The following is a 26,821-nucleotide window of genomic DNA, read 5'->3' as shown; positions in this document are numbered from 1 at the left end:
TACGGCAGATAAGGGCCATAGCCCATCAGGTCTGCCCACTCTACTTACCCACCCCCAAGTCTACTATCCTAGGGATTCCACTTCCTGCCTCCTTTTTTAATACATGGAATATATCTAGTCTGGGCTTCCAGGATGGTATTTTTATTATATGTTCTTTTGTTTAAAAGATAGGGCAGCGTGCTTAGCACAAAATTAATCTTTGGTTGGATCATCTAATTAATTAATGGTAATCATTAATGGTAGCAAGTCAACCCCACCAGGTAATTTTTAGAGGTGACCATCTATGTGTTAGGTCTTTTATCAGAGTTAATAAATACTCTGTGTTTAGTCGTTCAATATCCTTTAAAGTTGGGCCTATAATAAGACCTAAATATTTCAATTGCATATGTTCCAGATGAAACCAAAGGATACAATAGATTGTTTGTCTTCAGTGCAGTTTAAAGGCGTTAACTCTGATTTGTTGATGTTCAATTTGTATCCAGACATGTCCGCATATTGCTGAATTATTTTGATGACTTGGGGAATGGATTCATATAAAGCGTGATGTCATCTGCATATAAGCAGAGAGCTTAATTTCACCACTATTGTATCTGAAACCAATAATGGCTGGATGAGTCCTGATGGCCACAAGTTCAATGCTAAATTAAAAAGTAATGGAGACAGAGGACATCCTTGATGTGTTCCTCTTGTAGGTTTAAAGATGTCAGAAAGGAGGTCATTAATAGATATTCATATAATACAGCAATCATATTAATAAATTGAGTAGGAATATTAAACTTGCGTAGAGTAGCAAAGATAAAAGGCCATTCTACCCTTTCAAAAGCTTTTTCAGCATCTAAACCCAGAAGTGCAAGTCTAGAGCCAGAGGATTGGCATGCCGCAACTATGTTCAGTAGTGTACAGGAATTGTTGAAGGAGAGCCTTCCATTAATAAATCCAGTTTGATCTATAGTGATCAGGTGCAAAATGACTCGTTGCAATCTGGTTGCAAGTATCTTGGCAAATATTTTGGCATCTACATTAATCATAGATAGCGGCCTGTAGTTAGTAACATGCAAAGGATCCTTCCCTAGTTTAGGGACTACAATGATGGTTTCTTCTGTGAACATTCCGGAAGCGGATCCTTGCATTATCAACTGAGCAAAAAACTGCTTTTAAATAACATCCTCTCCTGATGTATATTTTTGACCTTTGCAGCTGCACCTCTAAATTTCTTTTTTACCATTCTCCCCATGACTCCTTTTTTAAAATTAAGTGCTGATGTATTAGATATCCTGTGTAAACTTATTCCAGGGATTATATCAAATGTGATTATTTTATGATCACTGTTATCAAGCACCATTACCTCCCTCCCTCCACTAAGAACTAGATCGAGAATTGCTTCACCTCTTATCGGTTCCTGATCTAGCTGCTCCATAAAGCAGTTCTTGGTATCATGCCCTGATGATACATTTACCCAGTCTGTATCGGGGTAGTTGAAATCACCCATTCTGTTATGTCCCTCTTGGATTCCATACACTAGGAGGGGCATAATCAAAAGGGACGTCTAAGTCCGTTTATGTCCATCTCGCAAGTCGTCCAAAGTTAAAAAGAGCCTAAGACACATTTTCGAAAGAGACTTCCAACATTTTTTTACTTTCGAAAATCGTCTAATTATACGTCCTGCCGATCTGATCATCCAAGCCACTAAATCGTCCATCTTTATACCACATTTCCGTCCAAGTCCAAAACGCCTAGAACAAGCCCTGTTGGACGTGGGAGGGGTCTGCAAAGTGATGGATTGAACACCCAGATATGCCACCTAAATAGTGGGGTACCTTACAGGACACTGCTGTGAACTTCACAAAAAGGGTGCATGGCTTCTCCTCCCTACAGCGCCCTTGTAGGTCATGGTAAGCCTCCCAAACCACCTCCAGAATCCCCTAGACCCACTTATCTACCACCCCAATAGCCCTTATGGCTGCAGGAGCCACTTATATGCCAGTAAAAAAGGGTTTTGGGGGTGTATAGGGCAGTGCACATGTTTAAGTATCAATGCAGTGATTACAGGGCATGGGTCCTCCTCTCTATGGATCCCTAACCCACGCCCAAGACGACTTAAGCTGTCTCTGGGCTGGACAACTAGGCTTTCCTATGCCAGGCGGCCAGGTGATGATGGTCTGGAGGTTGAAATTTAAAGTTGTGAATAAAATTTTTATGGGGTGGGGGGGGTTGGTGATCACTGGGGTAGTGTGTGGGTGTCTGTGTTATGTGTTTGCAGTGCTTATCTGGTGAGTTTAGGTGGGTTTTTGTGACTTAGACCATGTTTTACCCATTTTTATTTTCGGCACTTGGACGTTTATGAGAAATGTTCGTCCAAGTGCCGACTTAGGCCGGTTTTTGGACGTTTTTCTCTTTCGATTATAAGCCCCTAGGTGTTCAATCCTGACCTGCAGTTCGGGTATTGCAGGAATTCACATCCTTCAGAACACATGGTGCACAGTCCCCTAGTGGTAAAATCAGTTTCAATTTCTGCAAGCAGTCTAGGCAGAAGTCTTTTGCTGTTGCTCTTCTTCTATTTCTTATTTTTTCAATTAAAGTTCGCTTAAACTTCAAATCTTGGTGACTTCAGTGCCTTGAGACCCCTCCCCGGTACCCAAATAGGCAGATTGCTGTTCATTAAGCCTAAAGTTAAGTTGTATTCCATTTCTAGGTAGAGGTGGATCTGTGAAGCCAGCCTGCTGTGTGCCATCTTCTGGAAGTACCTGAGGTCCCTCTCATGGAGTTTGCTGGCCGGTGACCCCATAGTAACAGGTTTCTAGCGCAGGCTGAGTGCGTCTGGACAGAAACCCACACAGGTTTCAGGGCGCAGGCTGCCTTTTCTGTCCCCGGTCGCGTGGCAGAGGATCCGTGGGGCGGAGGTTGTGGTCAGTCTCTGGCCGGCTTGCAGTCCGAAGAGCTCAATTCCTGGGCATTTGGAGCTGTCCTTGTTTTTCCATTTAGCTGCTGAAAAATGCCTCCTTTATTTCCTATGGGAACTTTGTAGGTGGCTTGGAAAACTGTTTTAAAACCCGTTTTTCACAGTTTCTGTGGGTAGGGTTCAGGTCCCCCTCCTCCCAAGACCCCAAATTGCTATTTTTAATTTTTGGATGTTTGTTGGTTTTGCCGTTTTTTTGGTGCGAATTTGTGACGGTGGCCATTTTGGATTTTAAAATCAATCTTCTTTTCTAACTTTAAATTCTGCCTCAAAAACCCCTCAATTTCACTCAAACTTGATTGGGATTGACTCCCCAGCCCCTAATCTATTGGATTTGGACATTGATTGCACCACAGATTAGATGTCCGGAGGATATTGCTCCTATATTTTGAAGAGCCGGCTGTTAGCGGCCTTCACTGACAGACCACTAGACACTCGTTATGCTGGTTCAAATAATATAAATTTAATAGTAAATCAGTAACAGCTTACAAGAATAAATCGTACAGCATACAGAGTAATAGAGCATACACCAGGCTGGCCAGACTGATGGAGAACTTCAGATGAGTTCTAAAACTATGGTCCAACGAGCTTTCTTTTATATTGTGACAGGGAAGCTCCTGTCACTGGTTTAAACCCGGTTTTAAATCCTGCCAGGCAAAGGGCTGTCCCTATTCCTAAGTCTAGGAAGCTACCCATTAATCCTGTTCCTATTACAAAGAGCCAACAGGCAGGGCAAGGCAGAGAGAGAAGGGCAGAAACCACAATATCTGATTTAGGGCACTATAATCTCTTTTATAATTCCTTGGGCAGTTCTCCAGTAAAGCCTCTGGTAAAGAAAACTAGCCAGGAAGGGTTAAGGAAAGGGGCGGAGCTGACAGGCAAGACGAACCCAGAGGGAGAGTGGGAACGAGCCTGCAGCATAAAACCAACACACCTGGGAACACTCAAGGGAACTCAGGAACTGCAAGAGAGAGACTGCCGTGCAGAGCAGGAAGGAAACATCTAGGAGTTTTTCTTTCACAGTCCAGGGCTAAAGAACAGGCTGTCCTACAGCCCTCATGAATTAACAAACTTCTGGCTCCCAGGCAGAAGCTCAAGGGAGGAGAAAGGCTTCCAGAGCAGGGCTGGCCGGTAGCTGCCCCTGAAGGGAATTCCTATCCAGCCTCAGAGAGCGGGGAGTCCCTAATGGAGATAGAGATAGAGGTCTCTGAAGGAAGTGAAATGGAGTGCAGTCTGGCAGCCTGGGATCTCCTATCTAACTACAGTCAATAAGGTAATGAATGGGGGAGGGGAATGAAAGTTAACGTCTTTCTGTGCAGCGTTCTTTCTCCCTTAGGCAGGACTGTAAGGAAGTGTGAATGTGTCAATTAGAACCCGAGAGATAGGCCTTGCAGAGAGAGTGAAGGAGGTGGGAACCCTAATTAACTTCCGAGAAAAGCCTGAACGGGAATTCAGTGACCTGACGTTACATAGCCCTGAATAGGGGTGGGGATTTAAACCAGTCAGAAAAGGGTAGATGGTTCCCCAGCCCCTACCCCAGGAGCATAAGGGTAGTAGGGGCATTGTACTTCAGGTGGGTCAGGTGGGAAAAGCTTCCTGAAGTATCCACAGGCACAATTGGTGAAACTGAAGGAAAAAACGTTTTTGTTTATTTTTGGTTTATCTGCCTGAACAGCAGTCTGGACTCTCTTATAAAGAAGAAGCATTGCTGATGTATTATTTGTTTCAAGTCCACTCAGCCAAGAGGGACTATTTGAGACCCAGTGCCCTGAACTGGGGATAATAAAAAGAAAAATCTGAACTTTACAAAGTGAGCAGTGTATTGTACTTTCTACTGGGATTATCCAGCGGGAGTCTTCCCGGGAGTGCTCCATCCTGCGCCTGTGGTGGGAGCCAGGTTGCCAGCGCTAGGCTTATCCCTGGCCCCGCCACAATATGTTTCTGACAGCTCTGGCCTACGTTGGTGCATGTTACATTCCACATTTTCATTTTTTAATCATATTCATTATTTTATTGGTTAGCATAATGAGTGATACTGCGTGTCAACGCCTTTTTCACTAGAACTGCTCTGTTTTCCCCGTAAATGTCCTTTTAATATACCAAGTTCCCCTTTTGAACACCTGGGCCTAACAGCTTTTAGCTTTGTGGTTAACTCTCTTAAGTATCACATCTTTATTCTTGTGAAGCTTCTAACGGCTGGCCATGCTAACTTGGGTGAAGGATCCCGTTTTCACAAGAATTGTTTTTCTTTCCAGCTGTGCCTTCTGTTTGACCTTGCTCTTCTCAGAAAAGCAGAAGTGTGCCTTTCAGAGCTGACAGCTTTTAGTCAGAGTGTGTCTTCAGCCATTTTAATCTCTCAGCAGCCATTTTAGGTTTTAGCTGTGTTGGCCTGTTTCTGCTGTATTGGGGATTTTAGGGGGTCTTTCAGTGGTATTTTCTTCATCTGTGCTTTCCTGCACAGGGCTTCTCTTCCCCTTCCTTCCTCAATTTGGAAAGGACAACTGAGTTTTGGGCTGTATGATCACTTTTTTTTGTTCTCAGTGCTGTGCCTCACTGTGGTGGGCCGGCATCCAAGTTCTCGATCGCTCAATGGATTTGAATGGCCATTTCTGCAATTTAAATCGCCTGTGTTGCACAGCCACCAATTTCGCTTTCAGTGCTCTTGACGGGAAGGGTGGCTTGTCATAAGCAGTATCTTGCGTGATTCATCCTGCTGCAGTTTGCAGGGCAGCTTTTGTTCCTCTTCATAATTTTACCTGGTTTTACCAAATGGATGTGGAGGCGCGTTCTGCTGCTGTTTTTCGAGACCTCAGTTTGGTGGACAGGCTCCCTAGCTTCTGTGGCTTTGCTATGTCATCTAGCGTATGGAATCTGGAAGGGACATAACAGAATGGAAGATTAGGTTTCTACCTATGATACTCTTTCTGTTAGTCCTTGGAGGATTCCATACAACCTGCCCTCTCTGTATACACACAGTGGTTTGTAATAGCCTGCTTCTTTCTGCCTCGGTTATTCTCCTTATAGGCTTGAAGATTGTCCAGCCAGTTGCCGGATCCTGAAAGTTTTTTCTTGGGGTGCTCGTTGCACACAGCAGGTTAGTTCTACATTGTTCATCGGTGGTTTTTTCTGAGTTGCCTTTGTGCCTGTTTATTTCTTCTTAATATTTTTTGACTTGTGACTTGTATTGATGAGGACTCTCCTCTGGACCCCCTTTGTTCTGGATTTACAGGTATGTGCCTGTCTTTGGGACTGAACTGATTTTACCACTAGGAGGTGTGCATCATGTGTTCTGAAAGGATGTGAATTCCTGCAATACCTGGACTGCAGGTTGGGATTGAACACCTAGCGTATGAAATCCTCCAGGGACTAACGGAAAGAAGATTATGATAGGTAGAAACCTAATCTTTCATTATTACTGTGTTACCCAGTTTGGTAACCTCCCTAATTTCTGATAACATTTCAGCATCATCGGTCCGTTCATTCTGGTCAGGCAGATGGTAGTACACTTCTTATCACTATCCTTTTCTCCCTTACATATGGAATTTCTTTCTTTTTTTTTTTTTAATTATTTATTTATCATTTTATTACATCCCATTTTACAAAGATGTTAAAGGAAATACAAAAATTATATATCTTACTTAGTTAAAAAACTAAGAAACAAAAAATGAACAATGAAAACAGTCATCAAATACAGTCCACAATTAGAGGAGAAGAGACAAAATTAAATTAAGCCCCTCGGGAAAGGGGAACATATACCCAAGAAAATCACAAATTAGGAAATAGAGCAGGTAAGATGTTATCCTATCCATTAATTAATACCGCATTAATAACCTGTTTCATTCGGACTGTTTAGAGATTCCTTTACCCTCCAGGAAAAAACCTAATTGGGCAGATTCAAAGAAAATATATTTACTCCCTTGATAGGAGATAAAGCATTTACAGGGAAATCTTAACTGGAACACTGCCCCCAAAGCAATCACCTTTGATCGATAAGTCAAAAATTCTTTCCTCCTAGATTGTGTCCATTTAGAGACATCCGGAAATATATATATCCTTTCACCTAAATAGGTGACCTGTTTCAAATTAAAATACAATTTCAACAATATTTCTTTATCTTGTAGGAATACCAAAGAGACTAATAATGTTGCCCACCCCTGAATTTCAATATCAGATGATTGCAAAATGGCTGAAACATCCAATTGTGTTTTTTCAGTTTCCACTACTTTTTCCTTTTGCATTTGTTTTAAATAATAAATTATTTGTGTCGGAGGAAGACTTGCTTCTGGGATATTTAATACAGTCAACATGAAATTCTTAAACAGTTCTTGAGGCGGCATAAACTTAGCAACCGGAAAGTTAAGGATTCTCAAATTCAAATTTTTTTGTTGGTTTTCTAAGTTTTCAATCTTCCTCAAGATCATCATTTTGTCTGACATTTGTTTGATAAGCAAATTCTTAGTCTCGGTTGTTACTTTTTCTAAATTTTTAAGATCCACTTGATGTTGTTGAATAGAAGTCTCTAAAGAACTTATCCTTGTGGTAGAATTCAAGGTAATAGAAACAAAGTTAGTGCATACCAGGTGTAGATTCTCTATTGCAGTCCAGATGGAATCCAGTGTTACTGCCTGTGGTCTCACCAACGGCTTGAGGGAGGTGATAGCAGCCAGATTTTCTGTAGTTTCTGCCCCAAGAGAAAGACTCTGGGCTCCTACAACCTCACTACCATTCGCTGCCAGAGGCTCCTCACTCCCTGAACGCTGCACCTCCGACACTGAGGTCAGTGTAGTTGTAACCACTTCCGGGTTAATCGCGGCAAACGAACATGCCTCTCTCCTGCATGCTCTGCTCCGCCGACGTTTCCCCAGGTTTGGGAGGGGTGTGCGGTCCTCGCGGGCTCAGCGAGAGAGACATCTCGCTGTCCAGGCTGTGAGCTTCCCGGCTCACAGCAACAGCAGAAACGCCCGACATGGAAAGTTGGACTGTAAAGTCAGTGATTACAGTCTGTCTCGGCGTCGAGGATCCAGAGGTAGGTGGAGGGACACCCCTCTGTTTCCCCCTTCTCTTCGGCATAGAGATAAGTTTCCAAAAAAGATTTTTAACGAAAAATTAAACCTTAGAGATTGGAGTGCTCCTCTCAGCGTCCTGCTCCAGACGCCATCTTGTCTCTCCTGGAATTTCTTTCTATAGGGATTCTAAGGTGTGTGTTTTCTCCTGTAGAATTTTCAGTTCATTCAATTCAAGGTCCTCAACATATAAAGTTATGCCTCTACCGATTCAATCCACCCTATCTCTACGATATAACTTGTACCCTGAATGACAGTGTTTCATTGGTTATCTTCTTTCCCATCTTCTTTCTTAGGCTTCTGGCATTTGCATACATGACGTTTCAAACAATGTTTGCCTTATCTATTTACAATTTGCTCAGCAGTTGGCATAGATAATTTGCAATCTTTAAAATTAGCTTGCTCTGTATTTAAGGAAATCTGGTCTACTGTGGCCTGGAAGACAATTATGTTTGGGAAGATCGAAGGAACCAGGCAAAGAGAGCATCCTGCAATCAGATGGCTAGACATGTTGAAAACAACCATGGGGATGATGCAGGAGGACCTTACTAGACTAGTACAAAACCGACCTCTTTTTAGATCTGTAATTCATCAAGTTGCTAGGACTCAAGCACGAGTCAATGGCACCTAACTACTAACTATTGTAAATTGCTTGGATATGTGTGTTATTAGAAGTGGTATAGGAAATTTTAAAATAGTCTATGAACTAACTATTTGAGTCCAATTTATTTTTGAGGCAATCATTCTCTACAAGCAGGTCATGAGGCTAAAACTTGGATTAAGTTAGGATTCTCATTTTTGGTATTGAATGTATGGGGATTGAAATAGTCAAATCTTCTAGTCCAGTTGTGTAATGTATTTTTTAAAATTGTTGATATGTTTTTTAGGTCGTAGTAAAGTTAAATTTTCACGATTTACTTATACATGCACTTGGAATTTAATAAGAGAAAGCAATTTTGAAAACAGAGATCTAATAGTGCAGTAGTGATGGCTGTTGTACACTAATCAAGATTGAGGGATGCTTATCTTATGTCATTTTCTAGGAGCATATCATGGTTAATAAACCACATTATGATAAAATAATTATTTGGAGGTCATTGTACCTAAGATGTTTGAAGTTTTTAAGTTTATTGCCTATAAATATTTTTTAGACTGTTCAGATTTTATAGGGCCATATAGTGATTTACGAATACCTGTTCATTAATGTAGTAACTTATGTGATATTGTCATCTGTTCCCTAGGTAACATTTAGACATGATTCTTCAACGGTGGAAGTTCAGGATGACAGTATAAAGGGCCCATTAAAGGTAACAATTTTTATACTTGAGTCGTAGATGTTAAGAAAGTATGCTTTATTGATTAGTGCTGTTAATATATACAACCCTGTTACATGTATGGCGGTCCGTAAGACATGCCTCCATAAGTCTACTTCATGTACAGAACCGTGCAAAAGTTTTGCATCATCTCCGAGTAATCCAAGTTTCCAAGTTTATTATAAGATTTGATAAATCGCCTATTCCATATTCTAAGCGATGTACATACATTGTTCCGTCTTTCTTGCTGGATCACATAAATATTTCTGATGCCTATTGCTGCATATTATATACTGACGTGTTCAGAATTTTATGCTCTTATCACCCTGAGAATTTTAAATTGATTTAGGACTTAAGATTTAAGACTTAAGTCATAAACTGCAGAATGTTGAAAAATGTTGATATTTCGTAAATGGATTACATTAGCTATTTCAATATGTACTAAGTTTATTTGTATTTTAACTGTTATCACTTTCAAGAGGAGGTAGCCCTGAAAAGTGTTGGATATTTTCTGCTATTCCTAATAACATATGGGCCAGCCTTTGTTCTTGATAACAAGCTTGCAGCGTTGAGGTATGGAGTGAACCAATTTTTGAAGTTCATCTGGCTGTACAGTATGGTGTCAAACATTACCGTATTTTCACGCATATAACGCGCGTGTTATACGCGTTTTTACCTACCGCGCATACCCCTCGCACGTTATACGCGTGAGCGTGGTATACAAAAGTTTTTCTACATAGTTCCCACCCCGCCCGATGCCCGATTCACCCCCCCAGCAGGACAGCTCGCACCCCCACCCGAACGACCGCTCGCACGCGCTCCCACCCGCACCCGCGATCGGAGCAAGAGGGAGCCCAAGCCCTCTTGCCCGGCCGACTCCCCGACAATATCGGGCCAGGAGGGAGCCCAAACCCTCCTGGCCACAGCGACCCCCTACCCCCACCCCGCACTACATTACGGGCAGGAGGGATCCCAGGCCCTCCTGCCCTCGACGCAAACCCCCCTCCCTCCAACGACCGCCCCCCCCAAGAACCTCCGACCGCCCCCCCCAGCCGACCCGCGCCCCCCCTGGCCGACCCCCACGACACCCCCACCCCCCTTCCCCGTACCTTTGGTAGTTGGCCGGACAGACGGGAACCAAACCCGCCTGTCCGGCAGGCAGCCAACGACGGAATGAGGCCGGATTGGCCCATCCGTCCCAAAGCTCCGCCTACTGGTGGGGCCTAAGGCGCGTGGGCCAATCAGAATAGGCCCTGGAGCCTTAGGTCCCACCTGGGGGCGCGGCCTGAGGCACATGGTCGGGTTGGGCCCATGTGCCTCAGGCCGCGCCCCCAGGTGGGACCTAAGGCTCCAGGGCCTATTCTGATTGGCCCACGCGCCTTAGGCCCCACCAGTAGGCGGAGCTTTGGGACGGATGGGCCAATCCGGCCTCATTCCGTCGTTGGCTGCCTGCCAGACAGGCGGGTTTGGCTCCTGTCTGTCCGGCCAACTACCAAAGGTACGGGGAAGGGGGGTGGGGGTGTCGGGGTCGGCCAGGGGGGTCGCGGGTCGGCTGGGGGGGCGGTCGGAGGTTCTTGGGGGGGGCGGTCGTTGGAGGGAGGGGGGTTTGCGTCGAGGGCAGGGGGGCCTGGGATCCCTCCTGCCCGTAATGTAGTGCGGGGTGGGGGTAGGGGGTCGCCGTGACCAGGAGGGTTTGGGCTCCCTCCTGGCCCGATATTGTCGGGGAGTCGGCCGGGCAAGAGGGCTTGGGCTCCCTCTTGCTCCGATCGCGGGTGCGGGTGGGAGCGCGTGCGAGCGGTCGTTCGGGGTGGGGGTGCGAGCGGTCCTGCTGGGGGGGTGAATCGGGCGTCGGGCGGGGTGGGAACTATGTAGAAAAACTTTTGTATCTCGTGGGCTCTTATTAGACTCTCTGCTGTGTCTTCCAGAAGGGAGGATATTTAGTGGGCAAGCCATAAGCTTCTAATAAAAGCATTTATGAGGGGGCGGTCGGAGGTTCTTGGGGGGGGGGGCGGTCGTTGGAGGGAGGGGGGGTTGCGTCGAGGGCAGGAGGGCCTGGGATCCCTCCTGCCCGTAATGTAGTGCGGGGTGGGGGTAGGGGGTCGCCGTGGCCAGGAGGGTTTGGGCTCCCTTCTGGCCCGATATTGTCGGGGAGTCGGCGGTCCTTCGGGGTGGGGGTGCGAGTGGTCCTGCCGGGGGGGGGGGGGCAGGGCAGGGCGGGTAAACGGAGAGTCGGGACAGCGCACGGAGAGTCGGGGAGGGCGAAAGGAGAGTCAGGGTGGCCAGAGGAGAGTTGGGGCGGGCGAAAGGACAGTCGGGCAGCATGCGCGTTATACCCGTGAGCGCGGAATACAAAAGTTTTTATACATAATATCGTGGTTTCTGCGCGCTATACCCGTGTGCGCGTTATACACGGGTGCGCGTTATCTGCGTGAAAATACGGTAATCAGTGCTTCAATCAATTCAACCTTTGTTTTTGGGCATTTTATGAACACCTTGACAGCAAGATTATTCCACAAATTCTCAATTGGATAGAGATCTGGTGACTGCTCTGGCCATTCTAGTGGCTGAATATGGCTCGATGTCATCCACTTTGTCACCGTCTTTGCTCCGATGATAGGGTGCATTGTCATCCTGAAAGTGGAAGTCACCCTGGAAGAGACTCCTTGCAGACGGAACCATAACGTTTTGCAAAGTGGCACCGTTCATCAATCACCTGAAAGCGTCCAATGCCATTGGCTGACATACAGCCCCAAACCATGATTTTTGTTGGATGCTTTACAGTCAAGTCCAGGCATTTTGGTTTGAAAGCCTCATTCTTAAATCGTCTTACAAATGTGTTGCACTGGCCTCTAAACACACAGAAAGTACTCTCATTGCTGAAGAGAACATTTTCCCACACCTCTGGAGTAGAGAGTTGCACGGGGACAGAAATCCCACCCGTCCCCACCAAAATCCTCTATTTATATCCCTCTATCCCCTTTTCCAGCAGGAAATTGTCCAATCCTTTCTTAAACCCCAGTACCGTATTCTGCCCTATTACGTCCTCTGGAAGCGCATTCCAGGTGTCCACCACACGTTGGGTAAAGAAGAATTTCCTAGCATTCGTTTTGAATCTGTCCCCTTTCAACTTTTCCGAATGCCCTCTTCTCTTTTATTTTTTGAAAGTTTGAAGAATCTGTCCCTCGCCACTCTCTCTATGCCCTTCATGATCTTGTAAGTCTCTATCATATCCCCTCTAAGTCTTCTCTTTTCCAGGGAAAAGAGACACAGTTTCTCCAATCTCTCAGCGTATGAAGAGTTTTCCATCCCTTTTATCAGACGTGTCACTCTCCTCTGAACCCTCTCGAGTAACACCATATCCTTCTTAAGGTACGGCGACCAGTCCTGGACGCAGTACTCCAGATGTGGGCGCACCATCGCCCGATACAACGGCAGGATAACTTCTTTCGTTCTGGTAGTAATACCCTTCTTGATTATACCTAGCATTCTATTCGCTCTCTTAGCGGCCGCTGCGCACTGTGCCGTCGGCTTCATTGTCATGTCCACCATTACCCCCAAGTTCCTTTCTTGGGTACTCTCATTCAGTAAGAGCCCTCCCATCGTATAGTTGTACCTCGGGTTTCTGTTTCCCACATATAATACTTTACATTTCACAACGTTGAACTTCATCTGCCATCTTGTCGCCCATTCCCTTAGTTTGTTCAAGTCCCTTTGCAATTCTTCGCAGTCCTCTTTAGTCTGAGCTCCACTAAATAGTTTGGTGTCATCCACAAATTTTATTATCTCACACTTCGTCCCTGTTTCTAGATCATTTATGAATATATTAAAAAGTTTCTATTTCCTCATCTCTCATCTTTTAGTTTAGCAATTCCATTTTTCATCTTCCTCCTTTCACTAATATATTTGAAAAAATTTTTGTCTCCCTTTTTTACATTATTAGCCATTTGTTCTTCCGCCTGTGCTTTCGCCAGATGTATCTCTCTCTTGGCTTCTTTCAGTTTCATCCTGTAGTCCTTTCTGCACTCCTCTTCTTGTTTTTTTTTTATATTTCACGAATGCCAACTCTTTTGCCTTTATTTTCTCCATCACTAGTATGGAGAACTGTATCGGCTTCCTTTTTCTCTTGTTTTTATTGATTTTCTTCACATAAAGGTCCGTAGCCATTTTTATCACTCCTTTCAGCTTAGACCACTGTCTTTCCACTTCTCTTATGTCCTCCCATCCTAACACCTCTTTCTTCAGGTACTCTCCCATTGCATTAAAGTCCATACGTTTGAAATCTAGGACTTTAAGTATAGTGCGGCTGCTCTCCATTTTAGCCGTTATATCAAACCAAACCGTTTGATGATCGCTACTTCCCAGGTGAGCATCCACTCGAATATTAGAAACATAGAAGATGACGGCAGGAAAGGGCCATAGCCCATCAAGTCTGCCCACTCTATTAACCCTCCCCTAACTACCCTTCAAGAGGTCACACTTTGATGGCATCATCTTTACACTACCCTCATAGAGATCCTACGTGGGCATCCCACTGTTTCTTAAAATCTTGTACGCTGCTGGCCACGATCACCTGCACAGGGAGGCTGTTTCAATGGTCAACCATACTTCCTGGTGTCTCCATTAAATTTCCCGCCCCTGATTTTCAGCGGATGCCCTCTTGTGGCCGAGGGTCCTTTGAGAAAGAAAATATCATCTTCCACCTCAATACGACCAGTGATATACTTAAATGTCTCAATCATGTCTCCCCTCTCCCTATGTTCTTCGAGAGAGTATAGCCGCAATTTGTTCAGCCTATCGTACGAGAGATCCTTGAGCCCCAAGATCATCCTGGTGGCCATTCGCTGAACCGACTCAACTCTCAGCACATCTTTATGGTAGTGTGGCCTTCAGAATTGCACACAGTACTCCAGATGAGGTCTCACCATGGTTCTGTACAATGGCATTATGACCTCCGGCTTCCGGCTAACAAAACTTCTACGGATACAACCCAGCATTTGTCTAGCCTTGGATGAAGCCTTCTCCACTTGAATGGCAGTTTTCATGTCTTCACTAATGATCACCCCTAAATCCCGTTCTGCTGCAGTCCTAGCCAAGGTCTCGCCATTCTTTGTGTACGTTCTTCACGGATTATTGTTTCCAAGGTACATTAGAGATACTCTCTCCATTTGTGAGGACCAGATCCAATATCGCTTTTTCCCTCGTGGGTTCCGTCACCATTTGTCTGAGCAGAGCCTCTTGAAAGGCATCCACAATCTCCCTACTTCTTTACGATTCTGCAGACAGAACATTCCAGTCCGCATCCGGCAGGTTGAAATCTCCCAACAGCAGCACCTCCTCTTTCCTTCCAAACTTTTGGATATCTACAATCAGATCCTTATCAATTATATTTCCGCCGGTCCATAGGTGTAAAAAGGTTGAAGAACACTGGTTTAAAGATTTTGTTCACAGAAAAGATGCATGAGTTAAGGCTTATTTAGTACAGTCAGAGCCATTGGCTTGTTATACTTGTTTGAGACTGAGTTTTGACTTTCAGTTTGGGCTTCAAGGATTCAAATTTTGTTTTGGTTTTGTACTAGGTGGGAGCTGTTGTAGAGGTAAAGAATCCAGATGGGTCTTGTCATGAAGCTATTATTAACAAATTATCAGATGCAAGCTGGTACACCGTAGGTAAGGAAACTACTTTTTCTTTTAAGAAATTTTGGACCATGCAATCTTGCATTTAAAATAGAACTTAAAAGGGAACCTTTTGTAGGGTACAGAGCTCAAACAAAATTATTCTGTTGTTGGCTTGCAGTTCTTTGTGCCTTGTAAAAGCCTTGACTTTCTTTTCACATTCTGTTTACTTAAATATAATTAGAATGTATTAACCTCCCCTTTTACAAAACTATGATAGCAGTTTTTAGCACAGGCCTGGGCACCGAATGCTCTGTGCTGCTCCCAACACTCATAGAGTTCCTATGAGTGTTGGAAACAATGCAGGACATTCGGTGTATTGGCCTGCGCTGAAAACCACTATTGTGGTTTTGTAAAAGGGGGTGGGGATAAAGTAGGAGTTTTTCACTGATGTTCTCAACATACTCTACACTTTCAACATAAAAATAAACTATAAAGTCTTGATTGCATTAGTTTCCTTAGTCCTTACCTTTTTTTTTTCTTTAATTATTATTCAGCTTTTAAATGTGTTCTCATGGTTGGTTTACCATCTATTAGATAAGTAATACATTTACATAAATACAACCAACAGAAAACATATATCATAAAATTACCTAGATATAAAAAATAAAATATACAGTCATAAATCTTAAACCAATTATACTAAAATAATGAGTAGGATTCTAGATACCAGTCATTTAATAATGAAAGGCCTACTGAAATCTCTGTATTTTAAAATGAAAATGCCATATTTAAAGACCAGTTTGCTTATGTAAATGCAATAGCAAAGAATTCCATATTGATGGACCACCACTGCTGAAGGCCATGTTTAAGTTTATTTAGAACTTAATGTACTGCTTTCCAGTGCAATAGATGAGACATTCTAGACAGTAATTGCATGGTTGCAGAAGGAATCCACTCTGGATTTTTCACTCTGCCTCTTATGCTTTTCTTATGTACTTTAGTTTTTAATCAGTTCTTCCTTCTCCTAGGTTTTCTGCTATGTACTCTAGTTTTAATTATACGTGAACCGAGTCGAGCTCCACTGGGAGATGACCCGGTATATAAACCAAAGATTAGATAATAATAATAATAACAGCTTATATACCACAGTACCGTGAAGTTCTATGTGGTTTACAAAAGATTAAGCAAAGGTACAAATTGATTGACTTCAAGAGGGGTAGAAGAAAGAGAATTAATAGGTCAGGAAATTCATTGTTGAGGAGTACTTTACTGGGTTGTTTAGTGCCCTCTACAGTTTTTTCCTTCGGCACACATGGCTGCAGTTGTATGGGTTCTGCTCTCCCCATTTTTTATTGTTTTAATTTGATGTAATTTTGTTCTCTTTTTGGGTAAAGTAGTGCTTAGAGAGATTTTGAAGCTCTGCCTGCTTGAGAATTCAGACTTTGGTCTGTAGCTGACATACCGATCCCTCTGGGTATCTGATGGCCAGCTTGAATAGTTTTCTCTGGAGCTTAGGGCTGTCCCTGAGGTGGTCTCACCTTCTGTTAATCAGGGGTCGAGCGCAGGCTGTTAGGTGTCCTTAGGAGGCTCAGCAGTGTCTCGCAGGGTGCCGGCTGCATCATTGCACCTCCACCCATTCCGGTATGCATGTAATGGTCCGCATGGGTGGAGGTATGGTCAGACATTGGAGTGTGACTGGCAGCCTGAAGATCAGCTTTGTAGGAGCTTTTCCAGCATTGTAGCATTAATTATTCTCATAGTGAGAATAAACAGGCTGTCAGCCTGTGAGAGACATCGGGGGAGGTTTAAAAACTGGGGTTATGAGTGTTCCCCTATGTTCCCCCTCCTGAAAAATCCTAAAATTGCCATTTTTAACATTGAGGAAATGTGAAAAATATTGCGATTTTGGGGTGAATTTTGTGATGGTGTCCATCTTGAATTTGTAGCGATTTTATTTTCTAAAGCTCCCTACTTCTTCAAAACTGTAAAATTTACCTGGAAACATGCTGGGATGGAGTCCTTGGACTCTCCTATTGTGGATTCATACCAGGATTGCACTAATTTACTGCTTTTGGGGGCACAGCGTCCAGGTTACCCCCTCTGATGCTGAAGCAGGTGCCCAAACACTCAGCTAGACTGGCGGGGCAGCTTTCTTGCTTTCGGGGCTCAGCACATCTGGTATTTCTATAAGTCAGGCTGCAGACTCTGTTGTGCTTCTGAAAGGCTCAGTTTAGTCACCTTTTCACAATTTTGAATTTCGGATCACTGTGTTCTCCCCTGCGCAGTCCTAATATGTCTTTACTGTGTTCTCCCCATGCACAGTCTTAATACATCTGCACAGCATTTATCAATGGCGTTACTCCTTTGGACATGTCCTAGATGCTATCTACCACTTTGCTTGAACTGCCTAACCCTGGTCTGGGGGTATAAGGATACGGATGATTTGTTTGCTAAACCCATCTTTACAGGTGCAGCGGTTCCTAGGACAAGGATCAGGGACTATGAGCTGGATCTGTTGATCATTCTGGGGTTTTGAGAGCCTGGAAATGCTCTCATGAGCCTGCACCTCTTGGATTTTACAGCTTTGCCAGACCTTCATTCTGAATCTTTACAGGAGGTCTTTTTGGTCACTCAGCTGGCTTTGTGGTATGTGCATGCAGTTTACTTTCTTCCTCTGGTACCCTGATATGCTCTGAATATTGCTAGAGCTATGCCATGCTGGAATTTGCTGACATGGGAGTGTCGGTGCCTTTTGGATCAGCCCAGGGTGGATTTTTGGTGTAGGTGACAAATACCCTTTCTCCCCAATGTGAGTGGTTCTCTGGAAGCTCTTTGATGCAGCTGCTTTAGGCATTAGAGCTTCGACGTCTTGTGTCACACGCACCTATCATGCTCAAAAGCGCACTCTGAAAAGTGAGGTGGTGGTTCTCTCTCCTCAGGTTTTTTGATGGGCTCAGTTTCTATGCCAGATGCATTGTATGCCCTGATGTGAGTTTGACTAAGGTGTCAGAGTGCTCCATTTCTGCCCACAATGGCTGCTGTTTCCACTTCCAAGGCTCCTTTGGCTTGTCTGCTTTCCAGGAGCTCTGATTGTTTGGCAAAGGTCTGGATGATTTCATAGATTCTAGACTGGACAGTTGCCCTATGACTCGGCCTGATAGCAGATCTGGCCCTCCTGGGGTTCTGGTCGTTCTGCTCTCATTGCACCCAGCGCTTACAACAGTGTGCAAGTGATACATTGCAGGTTTTTTCTTGGGGCTACCGCAGATGGTATAATGGCTACAGATGTTCCTAGACTTCTGACTCCAGTGCTGAGCCTCCTGATGCACAGGCACTATGATGCCCGGTTGAGGGATGCTCTGTTGCGGCTTGGGGTCCGTCTAGAAAATTTATGCCTGTGTGGATGCGCCTTCGTTCGACCTGGGGGTCTTGGACATTATTTGGTCAGGTTACAAACTGGAATTTGCTTGACTGCTGACAGCTTGATTAGTGGGCTCTGTTCAGATTACCTGGACAAAGTGTTCAGGATTCCAGCCTCCATTCAGCGCTTACTGGATTTTCAAGACATGGAGCCAGTGTCGCCCGACCTCTCAGGCTCAGGCAGATACTCCAGATACTTTCTCGTGCCAAAGACCGGCTCTGAAGAGTGGAGGTCTATTCTGGATCTTCAGCATGTGACTACGACTCTGAAAATGACATGATTCCAAATGGAGACCTTACGTTCGGTCATTGCAGCAGTGATTTCAGGACAGCACCCTGGACCTTCACTAAGGTGATGGTAGTGGTGGTGACGCATCTTTGGCAGATGGGTGTCCAGGTGCACCCTTATTTAGACGGCTGGCTGATCAGAGCTCCCTCATTGACCGAGGGACACCATGCTGGAGCGGGTGCTCCAGGTGCTGGATGACCTGGATTGCATTGTCAGCTTAAAAAAAAAAAAAGAGAAACAGACAAAGATGAACCATCTGCCACCCACGCACTCGCTCTGATACCTGGGAGTTCTTTCGACCTGGCAGCAGGCAGCGTGCGTCTACTAGTAGCCTACTGGTAAAAATTATGTGCTGAGATTTCTTCCCTTCTGGAGCAGCTGGCTCCTTCGGCATGGGATTATCTTCAGGTTCTGGGATCGATGGTTGCCACACTGGATTTGATTCCTTGGGCGAGGGCGCACTTGTGTCCTCTACAACAGTGGTTCCCAACCTTGTCCTGGAGGACTACCAGGCCAATCGGGTTTTCAGGCTAGCCCTAATGAATATGCATAGGGCAGATTTGCATGCCTGTCACTTCCATTATATGCAAATCTCTCTCATGCATATTCATTAGGGCTAGCCTGAAAACCCGAATGGCCTGGTGGTCCTCCAGGACAAGGTTGGGAATCACTGCTCTACAACATGCTTTGCTCTCTTGTTGGGTTACACACAGGGATGTCTTGCAGACCCGTCTACCTTGGACTCTGAAAGCTGAGCAAGCATGGCCTTGTGTTGTCTCCTGCAATCACTCCGCTGGAGCATTCCACTACACTTTGCCTTCTGGATTGTGGTGATGATGGATGCCAGCCTTCAGGGCTGGGGAGCTCATTACTATCATTGTCTTGTTCTAGGGTGTTGGACACCCTCTAAGCGGAAGTGGGTCAATCAACTATTTGGAGCTCAGAGCCATTTGTCTAGCTCTGGTGAGATTACAGATGATGCTGGAGGGCTAAGCTCCAATAATATGAGATCTTCTCCAATAATATGACGACAGTAGCTTCCGTCACTTGCCGGGGAAGAACATAGTAACATAACATAGTAACATAGTAGATGATGGCAGATAAAGACCAGAACGGTCCATCCAGTGTGCCAAACCTGATTCAATGAAAAATTTTATTTTATTTTATTTTTTTCTTCTTAGCTATTTTTGGGCAAAAATCCAAAGCTCTACCCGGTACTGTACTTGGGTTCCAACTTCTGAAGTCTCTGTCAAAGCTCACTCAGGCCGATCTACACCCTCCTAGCCATTGAAGTCTTCCCCAGCCCATCCTCAACCAAAGGCCATATACAGACACAGATCGTGCAAGTCTGCCCAGTATTGGCTTTAGTTCTTCAATATTTACTATTATTTTCTGATTCTAGATCTCTGTGTTAACCAAGAGCACTCCTGTGGCTCAGGCAGCCCATCTTCTTTTTCATTGATCGGGATGGGGGTTTCCCTTGAGATGGTTCCTTCCTTCGTGCTGAAAGTGGTTTCGGTTTTCCATGTTGATCAGAATGTGTGCTTGCCTGCCTTTCCACTGACAAGTTTCAAGACACAGGACTGCCTGTTGAAGCAACTAGATGTGCACAGAATTCTTCTGCATTACTTGGAGGTCACCAACGAGTTTTGTCTCTCTGACCATTTGTTTGTGCTGACTCATTCAATTAAGGGGGGCACTTCCGCTTCCAAGGCCATGATTTCCAAATGGATCCATGGGACCATTTCATCAAAGCGCATTCTACCAGATGTGTGGCTTCTTTGTGGGCTGAAGCTAGAGCTCTCTCCCCTGAAGAGAATGGCAGAGCGGCAATGTGGTCTTCTCTTCACACATTTGCCAAGTTCTGCCAAGTGGACGTGGTGGCAAGATGGGACTCTACCTTTGGGTCCTCAGACTTACAAGTCAGCGCAGCAAGCCCACCCTAGTTTCTGTGGGAGTCTGCTTTTGTATGTTCCTACTGTCTAGAATGTCTCACCTATTGCACTGGAAAAAGAGATTATGTACTTACCCTGATAAGCTCTTTTCCAGTAGACAGGTGAGATATTCTAGACTCCTGGCCAGTCTTTACTGTGACTGTTTACAGTTTTCAGTCGCTTTATGCTTCTCCAAGGTTTTTCTTGGATGCTTTCCAGTCCTTGACGGCTGGAAAAAATTTGTACATATGTTTCAATTTATTAGGGATTGGTTTCTCAGCTCCTTTTGAAACCTGTGTTGGCATTTAACTTTAATGTTGGTTGAATTTTTGAGCCTGTTGCTACAGGCACCTCTACTTCATGTGTATTGGGTGGCTCTCTGTGCTTGGGTACTGACCGTAGAGGGTACTAAACAGCCCAGTGAAGTTCTATAGAGGCAGAGTGAAAAATCGGGAGTGAATTCCTTCTGCAATCATGTGGCTAAAGGGAAATAACCCTAGAATGCCTCACCTATCTACTGGAAAAGAGTTTAACAGGGTAAGTACATAATCTCCTTTTGGAGGAAGACCTAAAACGGTTTACAGTTTTACTTTTCCTAATAGACCATTTTGCTATGGGTACAGAAGGCATTTCCAACAAATATTGTTGAGATGATTACTGGACATATTTAGGCATATACAAGATGATTAAATTTACCAGGTAGACTGTGTCCATGGATGTAATTTAAAAACAGAGGTCAGCACTTTAAACTTCACCCTCAATTCAGTGCAACCCTTACAATTCAGTGCATCCCTTACAAAATGATCATCCTAACTAATACAACCCCTACTAAATTGTCATCACTTGATCATGTACTTTTAATGCCAGCTAAAATCTTAACTGAAGTGTTCTGGCGAAGTTGCAGGCATCTTAACAGGCCTTTAATTATGCCTAATAGCAATATACTACAATAATCTATCTTGCTTAGTATGAGTTCCTGGATGACTTACTGCAAACGATTCAGGTGGAAGTCCCATTTGCAATAATATTAGCTGTGAATTATTTGGGATAGATGTGCCAACTTTACACAACAGGATGGTCCAGTTTTTGTCCATTGACATATAAGTGGATTAGCAGCCTTAGAAATTTACACCTTAGGAGGTGCTTACTTGCATGGGGAACTTAACATTTGTGTAACATTCCCCCAGATCCCAGTTCTGACGAGCAGTGAACCAGTAATCACTTTAATATAATCCAGTATAGTAATCTATTTAATTAGCAGGCAATAATCTGTAAATTTTTATATATAAATAGTGATTTCCTTCAATTCTGTCACCTCTCCAATCTAGTGTTCATTTGGGAAAAGGGCCTTAGAGTTTCGAGCCATTAACCCATGTGGGTCACAAAAGGTGACAACTTCACCCAGCTCATATTTCGGTGATAGGCAGAAAACCACCTCATTTATACTTTTTCTTGATTTATTACTTCTATTATTTATCTTTTATTTAATTCATTTACAATAAATTAAAAAGCTGATCTTAAAAAAGCCAATCTTAATCTTATGCCCGTCATCAGTGGTTTCACTTCACTGCTAAGTAAATAGTACAATAAATCAGGAGCAGCAGATCGTGTCGTCGAACAGTGTTGTTGAACATTAGACTTATTAGGGGCTGCTGTGAAAAATACCCTGACGCAGTGGGGAAGAGTATACCCCACGAAATGCAGGCCGCGTTGGTTGTTGGATAGCGGCCAGAAGAATATACTCTAAGCTCTGAGAGACTATCGGAATGGAAGTGTCCGATGTACTCTATTAAGAAAAGATAAGTGGAATTTTTTATAGTCTGTCTATATTACTAATCAATACTGCTAATGGACGTATTCAAATACAAATCTTCCCCTATTTTTTGTTTAACCTCATAATATACATTTAGAAGAAAGAGAAAAACTAATACATATATGCACACAACATTAATAATTTATTAATCAACCTTACTTTTTTCACAAATATTATAAATATATTAAATATACCACCCTCTGACTTTCAACAGACAACTCAGGCAAATGCCCTTGTTGCCCCGAAAACCTGGATAATCAGTTCCACATTGTCCAGTGTTTTATTTAAGATGTCCTTGTCAAACTGGTGCTTCAAGGATTAAACTCCTGCTTTCATGATAAGATCTTGTTCTCTCTTGAATAACAACTGACAGAATATTCAAGCCAGCCTAACACAATCTTGCGTTTAGCCATACAGGTGTCCTCAAGAGCTGAAGCCACTTCAGATTTTCACTGTATTTTTCTCTCTACAAGATAAACATCATTCCACTATCATGCTAACCTTAATTTATATATCAAATACCACTTTTTCTTTTCAAAATTATATCAGTATGACACATACCTGTAATCACATTTGTTAATCATATAGCAACTGTAGCTTAGGCTCAAAAACCACATCTCCCCTCTAGAAGGAATAAACTGAACTACAAGACCTGAAAACCTAACTTGCTTATATGCTGCTTAATCCCTCCTCCTGGTTCCTAGTTAATCCAATCAGTGGACTCACAAGGAGTGCCATTCTACCTCTTTATTCAATCCCATTGGTTCTGTAGTTCCCCATTGAAAAATAAACCTCTGTTCTTTCTTTAGTAAAATCTCCGATATATTACCCTGCCTAGGGAGATGTACCTGCAGTAACACTACAAATCATAAATCCTCTAGTCTATGTTGAGCTGCCTGCCAGTGGGTAACCAGTGGGGTCTCCTGTTTTACGAATCTAATATTGCTCAAATGCTGAACAATACGTAATTTGATTTTTCTTTTTGTGTGGCCAATGTACCACTACCCACACGGGCATTGAATCCCATAGACTACTTGAGACGTGTTGCAATCCGCATAAGATTTTAACCAAAATTCTCTCCCAGTAGATGGGACAACTACCCGATCACAAACCAGCACATAATCACAATAAATGCATTTAAATTGACCAACCCTGGCATCCCTAGCAGTAGCACCGCGTCTATAAGTGGAGAAAGTCTCCGCTAGATTGCATCCATGAGTGAACGCAAACCGAGGCAGATCACATAAACCCGGATGTAAACAGAGGATATCCCAATTGTCATGGATAACCTTATGAATCAACTGAGCCTGAGGGGAATAAGGTAGTACACATGTCATCCTTTGCTCTCTATTCCGACCAGAGCGCAATAACAGCCATTCTCTCTAGGTATACTTGGCCCGTTTCACAGCTTTGTTAACCACTCTCTGGGGATACCCCCAGTTCAGAAACCTCCCACTCATTTGATAAGCTTGACGGATCCGAACACAACCTTTTTAGCCTCAGAAGTTGTCCTACTGGAACACTATTTTTAAAAATTTTAGGGATGACAACTTGCATAATGTAATATCATGTTGCGGTCCGTGGGTTTTCTAAATATTGAAGTGGTGAACTGACCGTTAATGATCCTGATCTTAAGATCCTGAACTTAAGATCCAAAAATTCAATCACACAATCTGACACCGTGGCCTGGAATGACATGTTGGCATCACACTCCTCCAAATATTGCAAGAACTCCTGTAATCTTGCAGGAGTTCCTGACCATATCAAAAGAATATCATCTATGAATCTCTTCCAAGCCACGTTGTACTGATGGTAAACCAAATTCCAAATGTGCAATAATTCAAATTTCGCCATATACAGGTACGCAATGGACGGGGTGACTGTTGCACCCGTTGCCACCCCTTTTGTTTGTAAATAATATTCTCCATTAAATTCGAAATAATTGCAACTGACAATCAGTTCACCCACATTTCCGAAAAATGTTTTTAAACCCTCTGATTTGTCCAACTTATGTGATCAAATATGTTTTATTGAGCTCAACAAAAACATCAAACAGGAAACAAACCAAGTACAAACAAGCTCAGCATTTTAGATAACAAAACCCATCTCCCACAGATTACATCCCCCAATAAACCCCCTCCACCCCAACATAACCTTTCCCAAAATATCACCCCCCCCAGGGTCCTCCTTCCAAGTACATCACACCTATAGAAAAACAGAAAAGGATCAGGCAAACCAGGTGCAACAAAATGAAACAATACAGGGATTCAACAGTTCAGCAAGCGGCTTTGAGCCAGCGGGGGTCATAGTTGTCCAAAATGGTTCCCAAGTGCGTTGAAAGGTATGGCCTGGGAGAGAAGAAAGGTCCAGCACATCCCTCCTTTCCCACATCAAGAGAGTAATCATCCGACATCGCCAAAGAGAGTAATATGGAGCAGCATCCTCAAGCCATTGCAGCAAAATACATTTCAGGGCCACTAGGACAGTCCAATTAAGGAAAGCAGCAGTTCCCCGTACACGAGGGAAATAGTGAGGAACAGTTCCAAACAATAACACAGGGGAGCGGTGAATGGTAATTTTCCAAATGCGCTCCACAAAGACAAAAACAGCATTCCAAAAAGCTTGAACATTAGGGCAAGTCCAAAACATGTGTTCCAAGCCCACTTCTGGAGCTTAGCATCGGAGACAGGCAGCAGTTTCATGAAGGCGGGATAAATAAGCCCTCTTTGGAGAGATATACAAACGGAAAACCAACTTATAGTGTTGTTCCCAAAAGATGGTATATTTTCGAAAGGCAGGCAACCTATGGACAGCCTGTAAAAGCACATCATCCGGCAATTCTACAGCAAGGTCACGAGCCCAAGCATCCCGTAATTTGGAATGGTCAAACAAGGGGGACTCATCCTTCAAATGGCGATGATGGAATTTAAGGGGGACTGGAAGTTGGGAACCAATGGTGAAAGCTGTAGACAAGCTCTTGGCAAGAGGCTTGCAAAGAACTAGAGGGTAAAGAAGAAATGTAATGGTGAATTTGCATATAAGCAAAATAATCAGTGGGGGAGAGACCAAACTCCTCTTGCAACTGTGCAAAAGGCTTAATTTTGCCATCATCATCAACCAAGTGAAATACATAGTGAATTCCCTTTGTTTCCCGCCGAGCAAAACTCGGCCCATCTATCCCAGGTAGGAAGGAGCTATTAAAGCGGATAGGCAGAAAGGGAGTTACAGAAGCAGAAAGAGCATGGTATTTACAGACCCAGCGCCAAACCTTCCGCAAGGGACGGTGGAGCACCTTCACAGAGAGAGATTCAGGCACAAGAGAAGGAAGAGAATGAAGATATGCACTAAAGTGAGTAGAGCGAAAACAGAAGAGTTCCAAAGAAGTGTTAGTGAACGCTGAAGTACCCCTGAAAAGATCATTAATGTGGCGCATGCCACAACCAACAGTCAAATAACGAAGGTTCAATAAACCCAATCCACCCCTGTACCACAGAGCTGCGACCCTTTTATAAGGCAGACGAGGCCGCTTCCCAGTTCAAAGAAATCTCTGAACCAAGCGTTCCAGTTGTCTCTCATCTCGCGAAGTCACATAAAGAGGAAGGACCTGAAAGATGTATAGCCAACAGGGGACAATAAGCAAGTTATAAAGATGCACCCGACCTAAGAACGAAAAGGGAAGAGTTCCCCATAACTGTAGTTTATTCTGAAGGGCCTGGAAAAATGGTTCCACATTCAAGCGATACAGACTAGACAAGTCCTGAGGAATAATGACCCCCAAATATTTCAAAGTAGAGTCAGCCCAACGAAGAGGAAAGACACCCCTCCACTTGGCACGTAACTCAGGTGGAAAAGGTAAGGCCAAGGACTTATCCAGATTAAGAGGCAGACCAGAATAAAAGCCAAATTCAGAAATGAGGTCCAATGCTGTTGGTAAAGAATCTTCAGGCCTAGTGAGAATCAAAAACATATCATCCGCAAATGCCAAAATCTTTAACTCAATCCCATCAACGTGAAGGCCCCGCACTGCTGCGAACCCCCGAAGAGTACACAGCAAAGATTCCAAAGAAAGAAGAAACAGCAAGAGGGAAAGGGGGCAGCCCTGCCGGGTTCCGCGAAGGATGGAGAAAGAATCCTTGCGGGTCCCGTTGACCAGAAGCGAAGCCCTCGGATTAGAGTAAAGAGAGCGTATAGCATCAAGGTAGAAACTGCCCAACCCAAGCCTAGGGTACGAAACAAGAAAGACCAATGGACACTATCAAATGCCTTAGAAGCATCTAAACTGACAAACAGAGCTGGAATCTGATGAGAATGACAATGGGCAAGTGCAAAGAGAACCTTACGGACATTACAAACTGATTGATGTCCCCGGACAAACCCAACTTGATCCTCATGAATAAGCTCAGGGAGATGCGGAGCA

The 26,821-nt window shown here is 43.9% G+C and overlaps 1 protein-coding gene across 7 annotated transcripts in view; it reads left to right on the top strand.

Annotated features, from left to right (window-relative positions):
• The window catches only part of ARID4B (AT-rich interaction domain 4B), an 852,780-nt gene that overhangs the window by 99,326 nt on the left and 726,633 nt on the right, over positions 1-26,821 (top strand). For all 7 annotated transcript variants that reach the window (XM_033937320.1, XM_033937318.1, XM_033937319.1 and 4 more), the window contains exons 4-5: positions 9,261-9,326; positions 14,909-14,999. In XM_033937320.1, coding sequence (XP_033793211.1) covers positions 9,261-9,326; positions 14,909-14,999 — 157 coding nt within the window. The remainder of the gene's footprint in view (positions 1-9,260; positions 9,327-14,908; positions 15,000-26,821) is intronic.

The sequence above is a fragment of the Geotrypetes seraphini genome, chromosome 3, assembly GCF_902459505.1.
Source record: "Geotrypetes seraphini chromosome 3, aGeoSer1.1, whole genome shotgun sequence".
NCBI classification, from domain to species: Eukaryota; Metazoa; Chordata; class Amphibia; order Gymnophiona; family Dermophiidae; genus Geotrypetes; species Geotrypetes seraphini.
The sequence above is the reverse complement of the archived record's forward strand: the minus strand, read 5'-3'. Positions and strand labels throughout refer to the sequence as shown.